The sequence below is a fragment of the Drosophila tropicalis genome, unplaced genomic scaffold (genome assembly GCF_018151085.1).
Source record: "Drosophila tropicalis isolate 14030-0801.00 unplaced genomic scaffold, ASM1815108v1 contig_593, whole genome shotgun sequence".
NCBI classification, from domain to species: Eukaryota; Metazoa; Arthropoda; class Insecta; order Diptera; family Drosophilidae; genus Drosophila; species Drosophila tropicalis.
In genome coordinates this window covers 4,253,410-4,273,714 of record NW_027173070.1, presented here as the reverse complement: position 1 = coordinate 4,273,714, position 20,305 = coordinate 4,253,410, and the positions used below count along the sequence as shown (strand labels likewise).

The 20,305-nt window shown below is 32.8% G+C and overlaps 2 protein-coding genes across 6 annotated transcripts; both read right to left on the bottom strand.

Moving 5' to 3' along the window:
* Positions 1 to 408: 408 nt before the first annotated feature.
* On the bottom strand, positions 409 to 11,298 carry bbc (choline/ethanolaminephosphotransferase 1 bbc). Of its 3 annotated transcripts, none has more exons than XM_068289210.1 (6): positions 10,748 to 11,298; positions 6,259 to 6,499; positions 6,036 to 6,194; positions 4,378 to 4,509; positions 1,989 to 2,147; positions 409 to 1,925 (listed from the first exon to the last, which is right to left on the bottom strand). In XM_068289210.1, exons 1-6 carry the CDS (start codon positions 10,993 to 10,995, stop codon positions 1,503 to 1,505), a joined length of 1,362 nt encoding a protein of 453 aa, XP_068145311.1. In that variant the 5' UTR covers positions 10,996 to 11,298; the 3' UTR covers positions 409 to 1,502. The 3 variants fall into 3 exon arrangements, with proteins under 3 accessions (XP_068145311.1, XP_068145310.1, XP_068145309.1); XM_068289209.1 differs by lacking the exon at positions 4,378 to 4,509 and adding an exon at positions 2,820 to 2,951 and having other exon boundaries at positions 10,748 to 11,297; XM_068289208.1 differs by lacking the exon at positions 4,378 to 4,509 and adding an exon at positions 5,315 to 5,446 and having other exon boundaries at positions 10,748 to 11,295.
* Positions 11,299 to 11,912: 614 nt separating this feature from the next.
* On the bottom strand, positions 11,913 to 20,288 carry drk (growth factor receptor-bound protein 2 drk). 3 transcript variants are annotated; one of them, XM_068291663.1, is made up of 6 exons: positions 20,211 to 20,288; positions 19,050 to 19,354; positions 14,569 to 14,666; positions 14,377 to 14,496; positions 14,142 to 14,307; positions 11,913 to 13,459 (listed from the first exon to the last, which is right to left on the bottom strand). In XM_068291663.1, exons 2-6 carry the CDS (start codon positions 19,125 to 19,127, stop codon positions 13,286 to 13,288), a joined length of 636 nt encoding a protein of 211 aa, XP_068147764.1. In that variant the 5' UTR covers positions 19,128 to 19,354; positions 20,211 to 20,288; the 3' UTR covers positions 11,913 to 13,285. The 3 variants fall into 3 exon arrangements, with proteins under 3 accessions (XP_068147764.1, XP_068147762.1, XP_068147763.1); XM_068291661.1 differs by having other exon boundaries at positions 20,127 to 20,277; XM_068291662.1 differs by having other exon boundaries at positions 20,112 to 20,269.
* Positions 20,289 to 20,305: the final 17 nt, after the last annotated feature.

Genomic DNA, 20,305 nt, shown 5'->3' with positions numbered 1-20,305 from the left:
TGTTCAGAATATCCTGTAAATAGTAAACTAAAATTCTTGTGTGAAAATATAGCCACAGGGCATTGCGAATTTGAATTGATTTATGAAATAACAGAAAACTAACGTAACAGAAAACTTACTCAATTATAGCAATTTATAATGCAAAAATTCCTTTCGAAAGAATTATATATTTTTGTGAACATAAATGAATTAGGATTATAAATTCACTTTAAGTACTCAGGAATGAATCTAAAAAAAAAAATTTTAAAATACAAACAAATCCAGTTAATCGAAAATCTGAATTCGAATTTTAGTGTAAACATTTAATTAGCTGTAATTAGTTGACCAAATATTGTTTTATATGGTAAAAATGAATATTAAAACAATTGTACTCTAAAATATACATATTTCCGAATGAAAAAAAAACAGTTTTGGTTTTAGGTGTTTTTGTAATTCGTTTTTATTTGTGGCATTTCACGCTCATTTTGGTTTGTTCCATTTATTATATTATTTTACTTTGTTACGCCAGTTTCTCTCAGTTTTGTAAAACATAAAACATAATCAATCCATAATAGTTTCACTATAAATTTGCCGCTGCAGCGCCAAGCAAGTATTTAGTTACAATATTACAATTAGTTTAAATTTCTCTTAAAAAGTCAAATCAGAATAGTTGTGTAGGTAGAGAAGTTATGCGCCTTTTTGAAATGAGTCACCATTTAGAATGTTTTAGCCCGTATGATATAGGGGATACTAACTAGCTGGTTAGTTAGTTAGCTCTTAATAAGAATCAAGGAAAGGGGTAAGAGAGTTTGAAGTGGGGGAAAAAGATATAGGACAACTAATAACTAATGAAAAACATTAAAAATGTAGATTTCAGGCTTTCTCTCTCTCTACTCATCAATGGATAAAGTTGAGAGTGTGTGTGGTGTGGTGGGTTAGGAATTGGAGTGATCGATTTGATGGGTTGGTGTAGGATGAATGTCTTTAGGGTAGATCTCATGGTGAGTTTCTTCTGTTCAGCCAATTCTAATCGTCTGGAGGGACTTAAAATGTAAATTGAGCTTCTGTTGTTTTGTTGTCTCCTTGTTAGGCCAAATTGTTACAATTGTTATTATTATTTTTACATTTTGGCATTTGTTTTTGTTTCGTTTTATGCTTTTTGTTTTTGAACAGTAAAAAATACTGCATTCTACACAATTGTAATGAATTACAATTTACACAATTATATAAAATATATTTATTATATATATATATATATATATGTATATATATATACGTAGCCAAATAATTGATATCTGGAGGGGCTGGATTTTTGCAAAACATTTGCTTCTGCTTTTTTTCCTTCTCATTTAAATTGTAGTTCTTGTTCTTGTTTCAAGATTGACGGTGAATTTTGCTGGGTTGTGTTCACAATTTGTATAACGTGTGCTAATTTCTGATTCTAAACTTGCTCCTACACGGCCATTGTCTGCTGCCTCTTTGTCTTCTTCTTCTTCTACTTCGTTATCTCAATCCTCCATATCTCATTTACCATCAACGACATAAATTTGTAAAAAGAAACTAATTAAATTAATGTTAACCATTGATTGGTTTCCAGGTTGTCTAGTGGGGGGTTTGCTTTTTGATTTTCGATGTGTGGTGCCTCCATTCTTGTCGGCATTGCCGCCAAAGTTACTTTGGCTGCTTACTGAGGCGGTGGCTGGATGCGGCGCGCTACCTTTAGGCGTATATGGGATTCTAAAGAGATCAATGTGCAAATGTTGACAGATCTCCAGGCACACCTGTGAACAGTAGCGCAATAGATCCTGTGTACCCCAGATAAGGGTGAACCAAAGTAACCAAATCTCTGGCACAATACAATTGAAATATTGGTTCAGGAACAATAACGATGGACCAAGCAGTGACCAGTCCAGATACTCCATTTCCGATTTCGTCATATGGGCTATCTACAATGTGGAATTACAGATTATTATTGTATCAAGATTGACTGTTTCTTTTTGTATATTTACCACTAGCTTATTGGTTATTTTGGCGGCAACCATGCCAAAGGCTAAGATATAAACCGAGGCATGCTCGGTGAATATATTCTGCGGCGATTTTTGGGCGATTATTAAAGCTGGTAGCACCACCAAAGTCAATGGTATGCTAGGTGAAAGCACACTTGTGCCCTGATGGAAAACATTAAAAAATTGATGTTAGTTTGGTTCAGAAATAATTGCTGCAAATCTTGCAGAATGTGAGACAATTACAGTCACGCCAATAGTGCATAGTCAGGTTCACATTTTGCAAAGGTTTACAACATTTGAAGGTGTTTTTTGGGGGGGGGATAGAGGGAATACAAAAATTCTTTTGGCTTTAATTTGTTTTTTATTTTCATTTTACTTGGACTAGCGCTATTTGGTGGGTGGACATGGGTAGGTAGTGGTATATGTAGGATTGTTGGTGTGTTGGTGGTGGAGAAAAGGGAAACGTTAATTAAGCAACAAGGCAACATACAAACTATTCAAAGATCCAGAACTTTTCAACTAAAGAATGTACCATACCACAAGACTTTATAAACTACCATAGATCAACAAGAAACAACAACAAATCGACATAAGGCAATTATATATATAGATATACACATTAAGATAAGATAGGACAAATAGACAAAACAATTAGTTAGTTGGCTACTTAGTTAGTTAGATACGAAATATCACTTAGACTAAGAGGGTGGGGGAAAAAAATAACTATAGATATGCAGACTGGCTCAGTATATGTGTTTGTGTGTATCCTTGGGAGAGTGTGTGTGTGTGGGTGAAATGAATGGTTCAATAACCATTTATATATTGAATTCTTACTGCAACCGATGATCCATTTTTGCCACAACCCTCGTTCAGAATGCTTTTCGCGTAACGCAACGCTAAAATTAAATCAATTCCAGTGGCCAAATAGAAGGGCACAAAACGTGTCTCACAGTCAAAGTAGGGCATCTTTTTCATTCAGTTTTAGTTTGTGTGTTCGATTAATAAAATTATAATTTTTTTTTGTAATTTGTGAAACATAATTTTGAATGCAATTTATTTTTAATTTTTTTGTGTAATATATATATGTGTGTGTGTTGCATGAGAGAGAAAGAAAAAAAAGCGTCGCCATTAATTTTTTAATTAAAATTTACACACAAGTTTCCAGAAGTCTTTTGTAAAAAAAGAATAATAAATAATTAAAGAAACAATATTTATGTATATTTGTAAACAATTTCAAATGTATGCAAATCTTCAAAAATATTTAGATTACAATCAAATGTTTCGATTAGGAAAAGTGTATTAATTGAGAAATGATAAGGCGGTAAGGCATGTTTAATGTTTCATCTAGTTCAATATAAACAGTTTTTTAAATAAATTTTTAAGCCTATAAAAACTTTAAGTTAAAAAAAATAATAATAATACATACATCCAAATATGTATAACTAAAGACGAAATTATTAAATACAATTTGTCAGAAACTATTTAAAATATTATAAAATTGAATCTTTCAGAAATGGGAATCTAATTGTAAGTTGAAAGTGTAAAACTATCTAGAATCGAGATAGTTAAAAAGTTTGAAATTAGAATGTAAGAACTTTGAATTATATAATTAAAATTAAGATGTTTGCACATATGTAATTCATAGTGGTGACTAATTTTTGATTTTAAGAATAGAAATTGAAAATTCGCTGCTATTTTTCTAAATATTTTATAAAAATTAAAAAAATTCATTTCTCCATAAAAACTCATATCTTTGATAAGTTTAGATTTTACTATTTCATTGTAAGGCTAATACTAGTTTAATTCAACGAACTTACTAACAAATTTTGTTGCAATTATCTTTATTGTTTTACACATGCCTTACCCCTACAACGTAGAAACTTATACAAATTAAAAACTATTAAAATAAATGGTCAAAAACATAGGCATGCTTATTAAAAGTCATAAGGTTAGATGCATTAGGTATGTATATCTTATAATCCTTAATATCCATGCACTGAATGAGAGAGCCCACTGAATGAATTAAAAACCAAAATCCAAATTCTAAGAGTCCCTCTCACAAATATCAATGAGGAGAAGAAACCAAGAACCAAATGTCATTCCAGAATGAAGCAATCTTTAGAGATCACAGATGAAAGTTAAAAGATTACATATCTTTTCTACCCAATAAATAAATAGGCTACAACAAATAGAATGGTGAAATCCCTAAGGATTAGATTATCAGTTGAGTTAATAATTAAACCATTGATTGCATAGTTAGTATTAGTTTAGTATCACTTTTTGCGAAGTCGTGTGAGAGAGAGAGAGAGAGACAGACAGAGTCAGAGAGGAAATGGTAGTTTGGGCCTTGTTGAGGGTTTTTTTTTTTTAAGAGGGGGAGAGCAATGCTTACAGCAACTGATGAGCCGTTTTTGCCACTGCCGCCTTGAGTAAACATTTTTAAGAAATTTATTAGATTCTGGGCATAACCGATTGTGATAAATATTAATATTGTGTAATTCCATGAAACGCCCACAATTGGTATCTAAGATGGGGGAAAAAGATTTCAAGAGAAAAAACAATAACAAAACAAAATGAAAAACAAAGTTAATTTTTTTTTCCAAAGATTAAATATAGTGAAAGAGAGTTATGGAGTAGATAGTGAGTATTAGAGAAAGAGAGAATAATTTTTGTTGTGAAAAAAACTTATAAACTAAGCTTAAAGTTTCTTAATAAAAAGATTTTCAAATAAATTTTAGTAGAACCGAAACCAGAGACATAAAATATAAACATAATAGACATAATAGAAAACATATGAAATTCAACTTAAGATCAGCATCTAAAAAGGATATACATATATATAACGGGATATATATTATAGATCAGTAGTAGTAGTTGTTTATTTTATTTTTTGTTTTTGGGCATGCTCAGTTATCCGAAAAATTTCAGCGCAAGGCATAATGAAAAAATATAACAAGAACAACGACATGAACAATAACAACAACAACGGCACAAATTATATAGTTTAAGAAAAGGGTAGTAGGGAGAGAGACAGAGAGAGAGAAAGAAGAGAGTTTAAAAAGTGGTAAGGGGTCAAGCAGATTTGATTGATTCAATTCGAACAAGGGGGAAAGAAGCAGGGAAGAGAAATTCCACTCTCGCACAGGCCGGTGCCCTTATGCCCAGTCAAATAAAAACGGAACTAGTTCACTTTTTCAATATCAAAATTCAATTTGATAAGAGCCAAAATAGTTTTTGTGGGAAAAAAGGTGTGTGTTTGTGTGTGTGTTTGTTTATGGGTGTTCGGTGTGTTTGTGTTTATGTATTTGTAGTTCTAGTTTTGGACTTACAGCAACTGTTGAGCCATTCTTGCCAACACCACCGGCCACAACGACGGAAAAAACATAGGTTAGGGAGAATAGACCACACACTGTGGTGGCTATTGATAGACCATACCAAAGCTCAATATTGCCAATGCCAATCTGCAGCACGTGTGTATGTTTTTTATGTATGTGTGTGTTAGGTGTTTGTGGGTAAATATTTTCGTTTAGTATTTTTATGTTGTGGCAGCAGGTAAATTGTTTAATTGTTTGTTTGTTTGTTTAAGAGACAGAGCGCGCGTTGAACGCATTTATGTACATAGAAGTAAGAAGAATTTAGTTATTAATTTTTTTTGTTGGTTTTTTACATTTGTATTTAGTGTTTTGAGTTGTGTTGTCCTGGAACTAGTTCAAAACTCTCCTAAAATATCCCCAAATTTTTGCCATCTGGCAATGTTGTTCATGCTTAAGAACTAGTTCATTAAATCGAACCAAAACGCACACAACTCTTTTAATTAACTAACTTAAAACTAAGCAATTTGAAATGGTAAAAAAAAAGTTAAATAAAATATGCTTTTTATACTAAATATAAGCTTAAACAATTTAGAAACAAAAAAAAAGTGAAAGGAAACTTATATAAGAACTGAATATAAATGCAAAGAACTTCCGGAAAGAAATTATATATTACTATATGAATATTTTTTCTCTTCTTTTTGGTTTAAGTTTTTTATAATTTCAGATTTTCGCCTACCTTGGTCAACCATATCTCAGGACCCAAAACCGCCGATATCAGATGTATGGCCATAATCGAAAACTGAGCTTCGGTCACATCGACGCGTCCAAATCTCATTGTACCCGACACATATGTTTGCCAATGTGCGCAATAGAATAAAGCTATGGCGCAAAAGCACTGCAAAAATAAACAAAATTTATCATGTTCCTTTTTCAATGGAATACAAAATAAGCCTACTCACCTGAAAGAATAACCAATTGGGATAGTGACCCAACTGGCATGAGATGCAGGCAGAAAGAGCCACAAAAACAGTCGATATAGAGTCACAGCCATGATCAAAGAGTTCGCCCAATGGCGATGAGGTGTTCGTACGACGAGCCTGTTTGCCGTCAATTGAATCCAAACTCTGATAGATGAAAAGACCCAGAGCACAAAGGAAACAGGTCCAACGCGGTGGTGGTTCCATGCCATTTGGGCTGTAGCTGTAATCAACAGAGTTTGTAAGTCATGAGGCTTTTAAACGAATCGCACTTTAAAGAGCTAAATAAAAGGTATTGGCTTAATAAATTCTATTAAAAATTAAATAAACTCTTTGAGATCTTTGAATGAATGAATTTTTTATTCACCTTCTTTTCTACTATTCCCATTGTATGAATGAGTATCAGTACAACTACTGATACTATTAATAACAGTTTATTGATCTTTTATGTCTATCAAAAAGGTGAAATTCTATTAAAACGAATGCAAACAAAAAATGGTACAATATAATTAAGCCAAAGCCGCCACACTAACTTTGTTAAAGGAAAAGTCTGCTGATGATATAACTTGGTGGTTCTTAAAATGGCTCCAGAGACAATCTGCCCACCTTTTGATTTGCTTATGATTTAAAATCTAATATTTATATCAGATTTATTGATCTCAAGCCCGTTTAAATTAGCTTGGAATATTATGTAAAAAATTTATAATTTGAGATGAGATTGAGAATTGAGCCTTTTCAACAAATGTTCGGTTCAAACACTGTTTGGAAGGCATATATGTAGGTAAGCTGAGATTCCAGGAAAAAAAAAAAACAATCGAAATCAAATTACGATCATTAATGGCGTAGAATTGTGAGATAGTCCACAATAAAAGTAGAGAGATATTTATATAAATAAATGATATTTAAGTTAACATTTAATGCATGAAAGAAAAGTTGACTAATCCTTTTCCTACGAGATTCATTTCATTTTCAATCTAATTTTCCATTCTGAATAGTTTAAAATAGTTGAGGACACGTAAATTTAAACTTTAATGGTATATTGATTTTTTATTGTCCAATAATATTTAGTTTCCCATCGAACTTCATTTGTTGTAAAGCGGGGGACTGACTATGTATGTATGTATGTACATATGTATATCAGCTAGCCCCGACCTAGACACATGCTGACGTCAGCTTCAACATAAAATCGCCTGATGGGCAAAGATCCCCTGTCGCAACAAACGCAAAAAAAAAGTGAATATTTAAAAATAAATTACTAAAAAATGTCATAGATAAGCAGCAGCAGCAACGTTAGCACCGCAAACCTTGATTCCACCCCCTTTATCACTCGAATATAGAGTAAACGTCGACGACGACGTCGACGCTAGCAATCAGCTGATTTTATTGTTCCGGCTAGAATTTACTTAACGAAATCTCTAGATATATGTACATACATACATACGTAGAAAACATACAAACACATGTTTGTTTTCGCTTAATCATCATTAAATCCGATTTATATTTTGTATTGTAGTCCCAGTAACCCAGAGAGCAAACCTGTTGGCATTCATTTTAGCACAAATTGCTAAAACAAATACATTTATTATTCCCCATATATAGTATTTAGTCTGATGATGATGATGATGTGTTGTGCAAAGTGCAAATAAGAACCAGTTTTTCCGTTCATTTTTGGTGAACGAAATTTTAATTTAGCAAAACACGTGCAAACAACACACGCATCATGAGGTAAGAGAGAGAGACAGAAGATAGTGATTCATCTATCCCAAAAAAAGGAGGAAGTGTCAGGGCTGAGATTTGACAAGTGAATGACATTGGGCGACAGATGATTTTTGCTCTTCGTGGGATAGAGGAAAGGAAAATTCAATTTCCAATTGAGTTTATATTGAGTTCACATAACCTTGACATAACCCCTAGACAAAAAAAAAAAACCGCATATATAAACGCTTTCTCGTCATTTACGGCAATTTGCATAAAAATTGTCTTTCTTCTGCAGCAATAATACAAAATTTAAACTGCATAAATTATTTAAATTCTCTGCACTATATTTAGTTAAGAGAGAAAACTAGGTTGGAGAATAAGAAAATATGAGATTTATACTTGATTTCATAAGTAATTCAAAGTTGATGTTTGAAAGATGTTTGTGATCGTTAAAAAAAAAACTTTCTCAAACCTAAATCACAACAATTATTAATGTGTAGTAATGCAAGCAAAAGATTACTTTTTTATTTGTGGCTAACAAATAAATTATTTTCCCTGGTTTGCGAATAAATTTTGGATTCATTTCAAAAAGAACATTTACGCCACAACCAAAAACCAAATGGAAATCAATTAGAAATCTAAATTAACATTTTTAATTCAATCAAAAACAAAAAAAAAAAACCTAAAAAACATCAATTGAATAGAGAAAAATGGCAAACGTTGACAGGGCTCGGAGGTTAACTAAATTGAACTTTCTTGCCATCAGAGTGCACCTGATATAAACACTCTTAAGCATACATATATAGAAATATATATATAGATATATGAATTGTATGTATGTATATATGAATAATTTTGAATCAAAGAGATTCCCACGAGCCTTTGTTTATTCACTTATCGTTAATGTGCGCCTTTTGTGCGTCACATTAGCAAAAAACAATTACACTATTTAACACAGTTTTAGGTCCCAACCAAGAACAAAAAAGAACTGCAGTTGTTATGGTTTATGAATTTCTTTAAGTATTCAAGAACTTCAATTAAAGCAGTTTTTGCTTTCATATAATGGAGCACAATGTAAGATCGTGATGTTGAAAATTGACTTAGAAAAAGAATATCGAAAGAACAACCAGTAATCCTGTGATTTCAAGTTTAGGAGTTAAGCCAAGTTCCATTAAAATGATCGATTATTAAGAAATAATTTATTGTCCTTCTAAACATTAACTAAACAGTTTAAATATTTTTTCAACATACTTTGACACATAATTTTATTGTATTAAAAAGGTTTCATAACTTTAATCGCAGTTTCTTGGTATTAATTACTCAACTAGGGTTTACTTAACAAAGCCGTAATTTATCGATAATTGGAAAATTGCAGCATAGTGTTAGATTTTGCACAAAGATAAAAAAAAAACTTGCGACTAGACGCCTTTTTGCTATCTTATCTAGCTGGCGCGATGGGCATACCTACATATGTAGTTAATGTCCAAGTACAAGTAACTGTGTGAATGTGTGTGGGGGTGGATCGGGTGTGAGTTTTCCCTCTTTCTCACTCTCGTCAACAAAAGTAGCTGTAGTTAGTCAGTTGTTATGTGTGTAGTAGTTATGAAATGATATTACTATGTCGCGAGGCTACACATTATGAAACTGTGACTCTTGGCTGGTGGCCTGATTGGAAGTGAAAAGCGAGGCAAATGAACGTCAAAATTATAAAAGAAAAAAAACGTATGAAAAATAAAATGTCGCATTTATGACAAGTAAAGGCTGGCAGGGTTTGTTTTACATAAATAATACGAGAAAACAAATAAGTGATGATGAAAAATGTGCATACTTAGCTAAATCCAAGCCACACAAGGATTACTAATGCTTTTCATAGAGAGATATGTATCTACATACATACAAAAATATGTTGCGATGCGAAACCTTGGCAGTAGATTAACCCTTTGGCTGTCCTTTAAAACCTCAACTAATATTATATGTTTGTATTTATTTCGTCTTGAGCTCAATATCTTTTCCCTTACACATTTTTTTAAGCTTTTGTTGGGTAGTGCATAATTTGAAAAATAGACAACCGATTTATTGAGAACTTAAGACAATATTTATAAAAGCAGTACTCAACTCCAATTCTTAAATTTAATGTAATGCGACTCCCACTTTAAAAGTAAACAAGCCCTCAAGTAAACAATAAAATGCACACACAAAAAAAAAAAGAAAGAATTATCGCTTTTGATTGTAAATGGCGAACGGATGTGAAACGGAAATTGGGAAGTAGTATGTATGTACATATGTATATGAATTTGCCAAATGCATATGACTTAATAAATAATGTCGTTCAGCTGCCAAACTAACTAACGTCAAAGACAAATACAACAAAAAATGGTGCAATAAGTTATATTTAAATTACGTATTTTTTTGCATCAACGCAAAGGAAAGTAAAAGTGCACAGATAATGAACCATTTAATGCATTTTACTTTGACTTTAAACTTCAAATAAAAGAATCTCAAGCAAATGGAGTGCCACAGTGCTAACCCACATTATTTTGGCCCACTTTTTATGGCATTCTATACCCGATGAGAAACCAGCTGCTGCTGCTTCTGGCCTGCTTACGAAATGGAAACGAGCGGGGAAAGAAATGTGTCAGACAGTCACGCATGACATTGAAAAGGCAAATGAAAGAGAAGAAAAAAGAAAAAAAATACTTGACATGCACTTTTTGGGGGTCTTTGCTCACAGTCCCCCCTTCCTCGCCACGCTTGATCACTTGGTTGCACTTACCATATTAATATCAATGTGGTCACAATATTGAGTACAAGACCGACAATTGTTATCAAATTGGGGGCCAGCCAGAGCGGCGTTTGGGCCACCAACCAATTCCACCAGGGTTGCAGTAGCGGATCCAAAAGACTAGAACTGGAGCAGGAGTATTTGTGCTCGCTTAGTTTGCGCAGTTGTTGGCCACTCAATATGTGGACTCCCTTGTAGGCAAGAAGCGGCATTTTGTTGGCAATTTGATTATTTTGCATTTCCTTACTCTTTCTCTCTCGCTCGCTCTCTTAAAAAAAATTCCAAATTGGAATTTTTCACTTCACGTGTCAAGACTTTTCTTCACACACACAGCACGCTCGAAATCTTGCACACGCACATTCAAAAACTTTCTTTCCCCGCAGATTACAACGTGATGCGATTTTACACGTCTCGATTTATCTTTAAAAATGCGTATCCAAAAACTTAACTGATGCCCCCGAAAAAATAGCAACAATTATTTTTATTTTCTTGGTTCTGCTTAATTTTAGTGTTGACTAACGATTGCAGCACAAAAAAAAATATCGACCTAATTATCGTTTCAGCGATAGCCCAATGAACATTTTTTCAACATGTCTTGTTAAATGCCTTAGGCAATTATTCCACCATCGCGGAATTTGATTTTATCGGGTTTTTAACTTTTTAGGTCAGACTGTATCTTCTTCATGTTGGAGCCTTACTTTAACTTATGATATGGCTCGATAGATATATACATACATAATGATATCGCAGGAAATTATCGACTCCCATTATTTGTCATCCGTCTGCTGACGATTTTTTTTTTTGTCGCCAGGGTCACACTTACTCATTCGGCGGCAAATATTAAAACTTGTGTTATTTGATTTAAATGTAGACTTTTTATTAGATAAATCAGTTATCGCTTAAATTTATTCCTCATTTGTATGTATGTTTTCTTTGTTTTTAAATAAGTATATCTAAACCTTGTTGTTGTTGCTTGCCTGCTTTAGATTCTCAATATATGTATATACATATATATATATATAATATATATATTTGTATTTATTAGTGTACTTTATAAATTTTTCCTGCAAATAAACTAAATACATATTAGTACAAAAAACTTGTGTCCTCTTCATTTTTTTTTTTGTTTATTAGTTTCTCGATTGTAAAAAATATGTATGCTTAATATGTTTTTGATGTTTTATTTTGTTTGTTTGTTGGTTTTTGTAAAATTACTTATTATTGGCAACTCTTCTTCACATCTTTCATTACATTTTCCTTTTATTTTGTTTGTTGTTTTGTTTATGCAATATAATAGTTTGTTGTTTTATGTAGTTTTGAATAATGCTTAAATGTGTGCAACTGCAACTATATATGTATGTATGCTTGTTTTTTTTTGTTTTTCTTTTTTTTGTATGAAGAGCAAATAATGACAAAGAGAAGCTAATGCGAAGCATCGTCAATCATTTTTAAATCCAATATAATTATAGTAGTTATGTAATAATTTATAGCACAATAATTGTTGAAACTTTTTACACATGTCACATAAAATGTTTAAATTGTGGTGAGATGGCGGGGGAGTAGATTTTTGAGGGCCGACGGTTTTTCGAGAACAAATCAAACAAAAGTTACTAATGCAGCGACATTTCATTTAATCGTCAAATGATAATGGACGGGGGAATAAAATGTAATGGGAAATGGGTGTACAACTTTAGTTAACAGTCGCTGCCAAAAGTACATGTGCAGCTGAGGCGAAAAGTTTTTGCATGCGCTTAATATCGTTTCGTTAATGTTTAATATATGTATATATATATATTATATAGATGTATTTATATAGTAACCAGCGATGCACAAATTTAAATTAATTTAATTGGTAGGCATTTGTTTTTCATTTTTTGTTTTTTCTTTTTTGATAATATTATATAAATTTTTTTTAGGTTTGTTTATTAAATTGTCTTCCATGCTGAGACATTTAGGCAAAGGTTTTTTTTTTATCTTTTTGTGTTCCTTCTCTTAGTTAAATTTGTTTTTTTGTTAATTATATAATAACTATGATTAGTGTTAAAACAGAAAAATACGAATTAAAGAACAAAGAGAGGTGACAACTAAAAAGGAAGAGCACATTGAGAGAGGAAAGTGATTTACGATGATGCAGCAGCAATTCGCCAGGACAATATATATAATATAATATATAAATGAACTTAAAATACAAATATATTTATATCAAAAATCGTTTAGTGCCATTTCTATATATATCTATATATATATTTCTTTCATATAAGTATGTATTTGTATATGTAAATTGCAAGTGGATGCTGTTGTCAGTTTTAGAAACAATTTCAAAAAACGTAAAAAAATGCATTTTCCTTTTTTTTTTTTTTTTTTGCTTAGTTTGTTTTTGTTGTTGATGATGTTGCAGCTAATATTTATAGTATGTAGTTGTTGTTGTTGCTTTTTCTGCAAATAGTTTTTTTTTTTTTTGTTGCGGCTGTGTTGCCTGTTAATGAATTGTTTTGTGTTTTTGTGTTTCTTTCTTTTTTTTTATATCTATTATGAATGATATGGCGTCACATAGGTTGCTGGGAATATGCCTTTCCGATTGCCAATTTCACCATTCCACCAATTCTCGTCGGAGCGATCTGTTACAGTGATGACATCGCCGCGTCTGAAGTCCAATTCACCAGATTCTTGTGGCACAAAGTCGTACAACGCCTGTACAAGCATCTATATACGATATGAAAAGAAAAGCAAACAAGCGAGAGAAAAAAATTTGAATTAAATTTAGATAAACTCATATTTTTGTATACTCTTTAACCTAAAACTGGTTATGAGGGTACATTATAATGATGAAAGCCTATAAAAGTGTTTTCTTTCTTCCTTTCTAATTTGTATACCTATGACTATACATTTATGCACTCTCTTATTGCTGCAAGGTATTGCTAAGTCGTCGTTCATCTTAACGTATACAAATATTTTGTTTATTATTATAGGCCGTCGGTGGTGGCCTTAATTGAAAGACTAATGTGCTGCCTGCTGTTGCGTCACATTTTAATTGCTTTCTTTTTTTATACAACTGCAAAAAATTCTGATAATTTTGCTCACATGCTTATAAATACGGTAAAGCAGAAATATATTCTTATTCAGTATCGTGTATATGCTGCTATGCAAAACTAATAATTTAGCCAATCACATTTAAATGGCTATATTAATGGAAAAGGAAAAGTAGATCTCAGGTTTATCTGTTTTGCAATTCTCCTTTGTAAAAAACCTAAAAAACCACAGAAAAAAAAGCTTAAAGTTTTTCCTAATATAAAATACGTTAAAGACTACTTTTACTGTTTTTCTAAACCATCGCTTAAATTGTCATTTAAGCAAACTATTTCTGGTATTTTATATAAAAGTATACCTCTTCAGGTATCATATCACGTAATTTGACATCCTGTGATCGTGATACGCTCGCTGTTCGATGGTATTCAACCAGTTCATTGAGGGAATTAAATTTGACCACCCAGAGAAAGAATTTGCTTTGGGCATCGCGCAGAACCTTAAAATGTTGCACACCATCGGGACATCTAGCAAAATAAGAATGCAATATATTAATCAAATTTAAACTTCAAATATTTTTTTGCTTGAGGACTCACTTGACTGATAAGGAGAAATCGCCGGGACTAGATTCGCTGATGCGTATCAAAAAGGCGCCTTCATGTTTATTCGATAGTAACTTTTCAGCATCGGCACGTGTGATACGGCCATAATACCAACTAAAATCATACAAAATAGATAAAGAATTAAATTTCGTTATATAGCATTAAGAAATATTAAAAATGACATACTCGTGATTTTTCATTTCTATGTAATTGCTGGGTATAAGACCTTCTTTGCCATCCAATTCGGCACGATACCAATTGGAATCGTCTTCCATGTTTAATATCTGGAAATTGACAAAAAACATATTGAATTATAAATTAAATAGGATTGATTTTTGCATAAATTTAAAATAAATACTTTATCTAGGTTTTCACCCTCAAAGAGTTTGTGATTCTGTTTACTTAACAGAAATGCTGACCCTGACCTTCTTTTGGTTCAATTATTGCGAAAAGTATGTTTGATTCACCTCAAGACATTGAAATTGCTGAATATCTACGGCGACTTTATTGTAATAATAGTTGTTGCTGATTTGACGTATTAGTGTCTCTTGGTTTCCTAACATAAAATGCTTTTCGACTTAAAGTTAAAAATTTTTGTTATTTTGTATTGAAAACTTTATTTTTGCTTTAGACAAATATTGAATGGGATTTGATTTTATTAAGGTCAACGTGGGTTCTTCAATTTTAAATAACTAAATTGTAAATAAAAATGAAAGCAAAACTCATTTTTAAATGTTGGATGCGCATTATTTATAGTTTTTAGGTTCTCTATTTATTAGTTGAATATATTTTGGATGTGAGTCACGTCTTGCATTGCTCTTTCTGACTTTTTTTCTTCTATATCTCTAATATTTATCTCTCATGCCATTTGCGACAATCAATGGAAGGCGCTTTTCCCCTTCCAAAAAAAAATTTTCTTTTGAAATAATTTTTGATAAACAATTTTCAATTGTTTTGCTCCCCAATGAGAAACTGTGTCAATTCGCAATCAACGAAGAGGAAAACGTCGAAAAAAAAAATAACAGAAACGATAAGCTAAAATTGAAACTTGAAACGTGATAAGAGGAATCTCTTGTACGTGATTTCACTTAATTGTATGTACAAAATGTGTAGAATGTATGTATATGTTATACTAGATACATTTTGAGTTACGTTTTAGTTTCGCACACACTCATGACAACAACAAAAACTGACTGACTACGCACAATTATAAATAGATAGAGATACATTTTTTGTTGTTGTATCTATGAGATGTTTGCTGCATGTCCAAATATTTGTTAGCTAATCCGCCTCACAGAATGAGAAAGAGAGACACAGAGAGAGAGAGAGAGAGAACATTTCCAAATTGGGGGCGAGGGAATGCCAATATTTTATTTAGTTGAAGGCAATGCGAAAAACTAAATACAACTTTTCCATGAATGAAATGCTATCAATCAGTTTAGTTGACGACGACCTCCAATCTTTCAATGTGTGTATGCGTGTGTGTGTGTGTCCTCCATCGAGGGCCATTTTGGCCAAAGCATTTACAATCAGGTGCTGTGAGAATAAGTGAGACGACTTCTCTGTTTGCATTTCACATGAATTGCCGGAAAAGGTCAACACTTGGCCAAAAGCGGCATCGGGGGCGGAATTATTATATAATCAAGCAAAAAATGTAGCACTGATACCCGGAAAAAAAGAAATGTACAAAAATGTTTACTTACAATGGAAACTAATGTACTAATTTTATTTTTGACACATTCTTATGAGGGCCTTCAGAATGTAAATAAAAAAATAAGAACTCCCGCTAAAATGTGGGCGAGATGTCAAATAATTGCTGGTGAAGTGAAAAGATATCTAATCAATTTGCATAATATTGAAGTCTTAACCGGATGTCAAGGATGCCAATGATATCCAAGTATGGCGACATGGGAATCTCTCATCGAAATGCAACTTCCAACAATTTACTAAAGATGTGCGAAGGTTTTTTTAATCACAAGAACCAGGGTTTTTATGAGAGAGGTATAATGAAATTAACAACAAATGTGCAAAAAGTGAGTATCTTTGATTTCGGTCGTAATATTATATACATATAAGCTATATAAACCCCAACAAAAGGTTTTAAATTTTGAGGGTTTTAATCTTAATTCGCAGCTTGAAATCAATATAGTACCTATGCTTTCGATAACTAGATTACAATTAATCTAGATTTGATATAGGACCTTAAGTCACGCAAGATGAAATAAATGTCATATATGCCATATTTTACAAATGTTTAGTTAAATGCTCAAATATTTAAATCCCTAAACTATAATTTGTTTTAAACAAATTTTTTTGTGCAAAAAAAAAAACTTAATGACCCCTACTCATACATTAAAGCACTTTGAATTTTTTTGTTACACCCATTCAAGCACACACACACACACAAAGGAAACGCCACTCAAGTGAGTCACATTGGTCTGTTTTTTTCGGGAAATTTTTCCATTTGGGCTTGTGGGTGGGTGTGAGTGAAGGAATTTGAGAGGGCTCAAACAACAGTTGAACGGCGGTCTACAAATATTTTCTCAATGACTGACTAACATACAGATGTATTACTAATGAGAGAAGCTAGATGGATAAATTTCATCCCGTCTCGTAATCGTTTTATTGTTGTTTTTTATTTTTAGATTGCTTAGTTTTTCATTCATCGAGAATATTGTTCGGTAATTCGGAAAACAATATTTTCAGAGTATCGCTTGGCTTAGAGCTTTGTATTACCTCAAAAATTTTGTTGTTCTCGTGACTTTCAAGTCAGTTGATTGAAATGGAAAGGAATGTTGCCGCCTTAGGAGCGTTATTCTTAATAAATATTATTATTTAATTGTTTTGTGTTGTTGTGTAAGTTTGAGGGTTTACGTAAAAAATATTAAAAGTACTGATAAATAAACAAAACTGAATAGCGAAATCAATAGTTCTGTAGAATTTTAGGAAAAGATCAACTATAGCGTAATTCAAGGAAAGAACACCAATATAAACTTTATTACATTATGCTACTATAAGCTTTGACCGCTAGGGGGTGCCAGTGTACTGATGTAAAAATAGAACCCCTAATACAGTACCAAGAAATGACAGATAACAATTACTCTTTAACGCCCTCGAGTTTGATTTCAGATAAAGGTAGGTGTTATAACATTGAATTTGCCTTACTTAGAAAAAAGACAAGATTCAGGGGCCTTATTGAAGAAGTTTTGCCCCCACCCATAATCAATACATAACTGACGCATCGTCTGTCTGCGTGTTAGGGCTCTTTCTGATCCCCCTTTTTAGTGAGCCACTGGTTTTCCAAAAAAACTGATGATTCATTCATGGGCATAAATGGTTTTCCCACATTCCAAAATATCAATAGAAGATAAGATGTTTGTTGGTCAGCACAAACATGCCTTCACACACACAAATAACTACACACACACAAATGGTTGCTATCTCTATCAATGTGGATTAAGTGGCGTTTGGATGATTTGAACTTGTTATCAACTCAGCTGATAGGAAAAACTATTAAAAGAAGGCAACGAAATAAATGGACGATGGATTTTTCTAAAGATATAGAAGTGCATTGGACACACTTGACCTTCGATAGATGTAGCAGCAGCAGCAGCTGTTATTGGTGTTGCTGCTGTTGGTGATAAAGAAAGCTTCAAGTCATTGACATCATCAATCAGCATATTGAAGAAACTTCTGCAAAATGAAAACCTGCCCTGGCCCTGGCCTGGCCTGTGACTAACCTACGACAAGGTAGACACACCGCACCGCAGCCCCCCAAAACAACAGCAAAAGAACCAAACACGGGGAACACAACAAGCTGGAGCTCTGAGCTTATACCGCCCTGGCAACAAGAAACCGGAAAATTCACCAGCCAAAACAAAGGGCCTAGGACAGAGAGTAGAGAACACCTGGAAAGGAGATGCAGATAGGTAGTGGGGCAGACAATGAAGGGGAGGGGTGAAGGTGAAAGAGGCATTGCAAAAACATAAAAGATTTCGTATGTTATGTTGGCCATCGACGACTTTGAGTTACTCTGCTTATATTAGTTCATTCATTAAAGCATTGGAAACCATCACCTTTTAAAGGCTTAGTAGTAAGGTAGGTTGGAATTCTAAAAAAAATTAATGTTTCAAGCAGTCTCGGGAGTAGTTCTAACACATCAAAGTTTCTTTAATTATGTAGCGGGCATTTTATCTTGGTTACACTAAAATATACAGGGAAAGACAGGGGTTTCAAGAATTCTCAGTTTCTTTCTTAAGAAAATTCAGCTATGAATCACCTATGCACAATAGACGTTATTGTATTTACAGGGTATACATCCGTATGCAAACTTCCGTCTAAAAATTAGGATATTTCCCTAACTGTGGCATATGGCCAGACGAAGAGTATGCACAGAACCAAAGAGTCAACATCTGTTTTAGCGATAATCTTTTCCTTCTTCTATTCTGTTTTTTCACATTTTGAACCGCTTAGGCGGCTTTAGTTTCCCTTTTCTTCCCCACCTTCTCCTCCTCCACACCCGCACAATAACAAAATCTGTCTAAGGTGTCTAATGCGGAGATGTGGGTTAAGGCAACGACCTGGGCATATATGCAAATGCAATCCTTGCTTGGTGCATCTACATATCTGTCCCACGATGGAATGAGGGACTTTCGGTTAAAACTTACCTTTAGAATCTGAGTTTTCCGAAAACTGAGTTCATCGTCGGCAGTTGCTGAAAAATCGTGTTTGGCGATTGCTTCCATTTTGTTGTTTATTTAATTAATTAATTATATGTGTTTGTCGCCTTCCGCTGCTTTTATTCCTTTTTCTTTTAATTTACTTTAGTTAGTCACTTTTTTTTTTTATATATATATATGTATGTATATATTTGTATATGTATGGGTGTATAAGTGTGTAATTGTGTTTGTAAGTTTGGTCTTATCAGCCTTTTATGTGCACCATGCATACGCGCGAGTTGTTGTTGGTTTGCCTACAAGAATTTTATATTATTATTATTTCACCTCGTTATACAATAAGTAATAAATTTTAAATTTTTTCAATATTTTTCTTCAAATTTTTTCCTTTTTTGGGCGAGCGATTAAAAATATACCGAATAAACACACACAACCAGGCACAGCAACAGTGAACAGTGTTGCCATTTTGGCTTATTTTAAGCTAGATCTGGATTATTTTAAAATGAAATAGCTTGGAAAGTGGTTAAAATGCTTATAGCTTGAAATATACTCGCAACTCAATGTCGCAGCTCCAGATCCAACATGCAACTCGATCCAACATCCAACAAAAGAGCGCTGTTTATGCAACACACGCACACTTTTATGCTTTTTTTTTTTTTATATTTAGCTTATTCTTGCTTTTTTTTCCCTAAATCTAGCTTATAGTGACTCTAAATTTCTGGCAACACTGACAGAGAATGACAGCCGGACAAATGAGAGTGAACGAGAAAGAGATAGAGCAGAAGCAACAGTGTTACCAACTGTAAAATTTATTTCACATTAAAATCACTGAGACTATTGAGGCCTGTTTTTTTTTTTTTAATGAAACTAAAAGCCAATTTAATAATGAAAAATATGAATTTTTCATGGCTTTCAAAATTGTTGCTCTTGCTTGGAATTACTTATAGTTTTACATTGATTTTTTTTTTTGAAAAAACACTAAAACTTTTAGGGCGTGTAGGTTTTTGGCTGGCAACGCTGTGGCGCTGACGTCGTTGTTGTTTGTTTTTTTACGTTTTGTCGGCTTGCCTTTTCTATATATATACAATCGTTAATTTTTAAATAGGCACGTTTTCTGTCGTATTGATAGACTATTTAGAAATTTTTCTTTACTTTTTGCCCAATAATTTTCTTAAATTTATACAATTTATTCTGCGAATCTACAGTGTGTTATCGATACACTGTCTACACTGCCTATCGGATATACT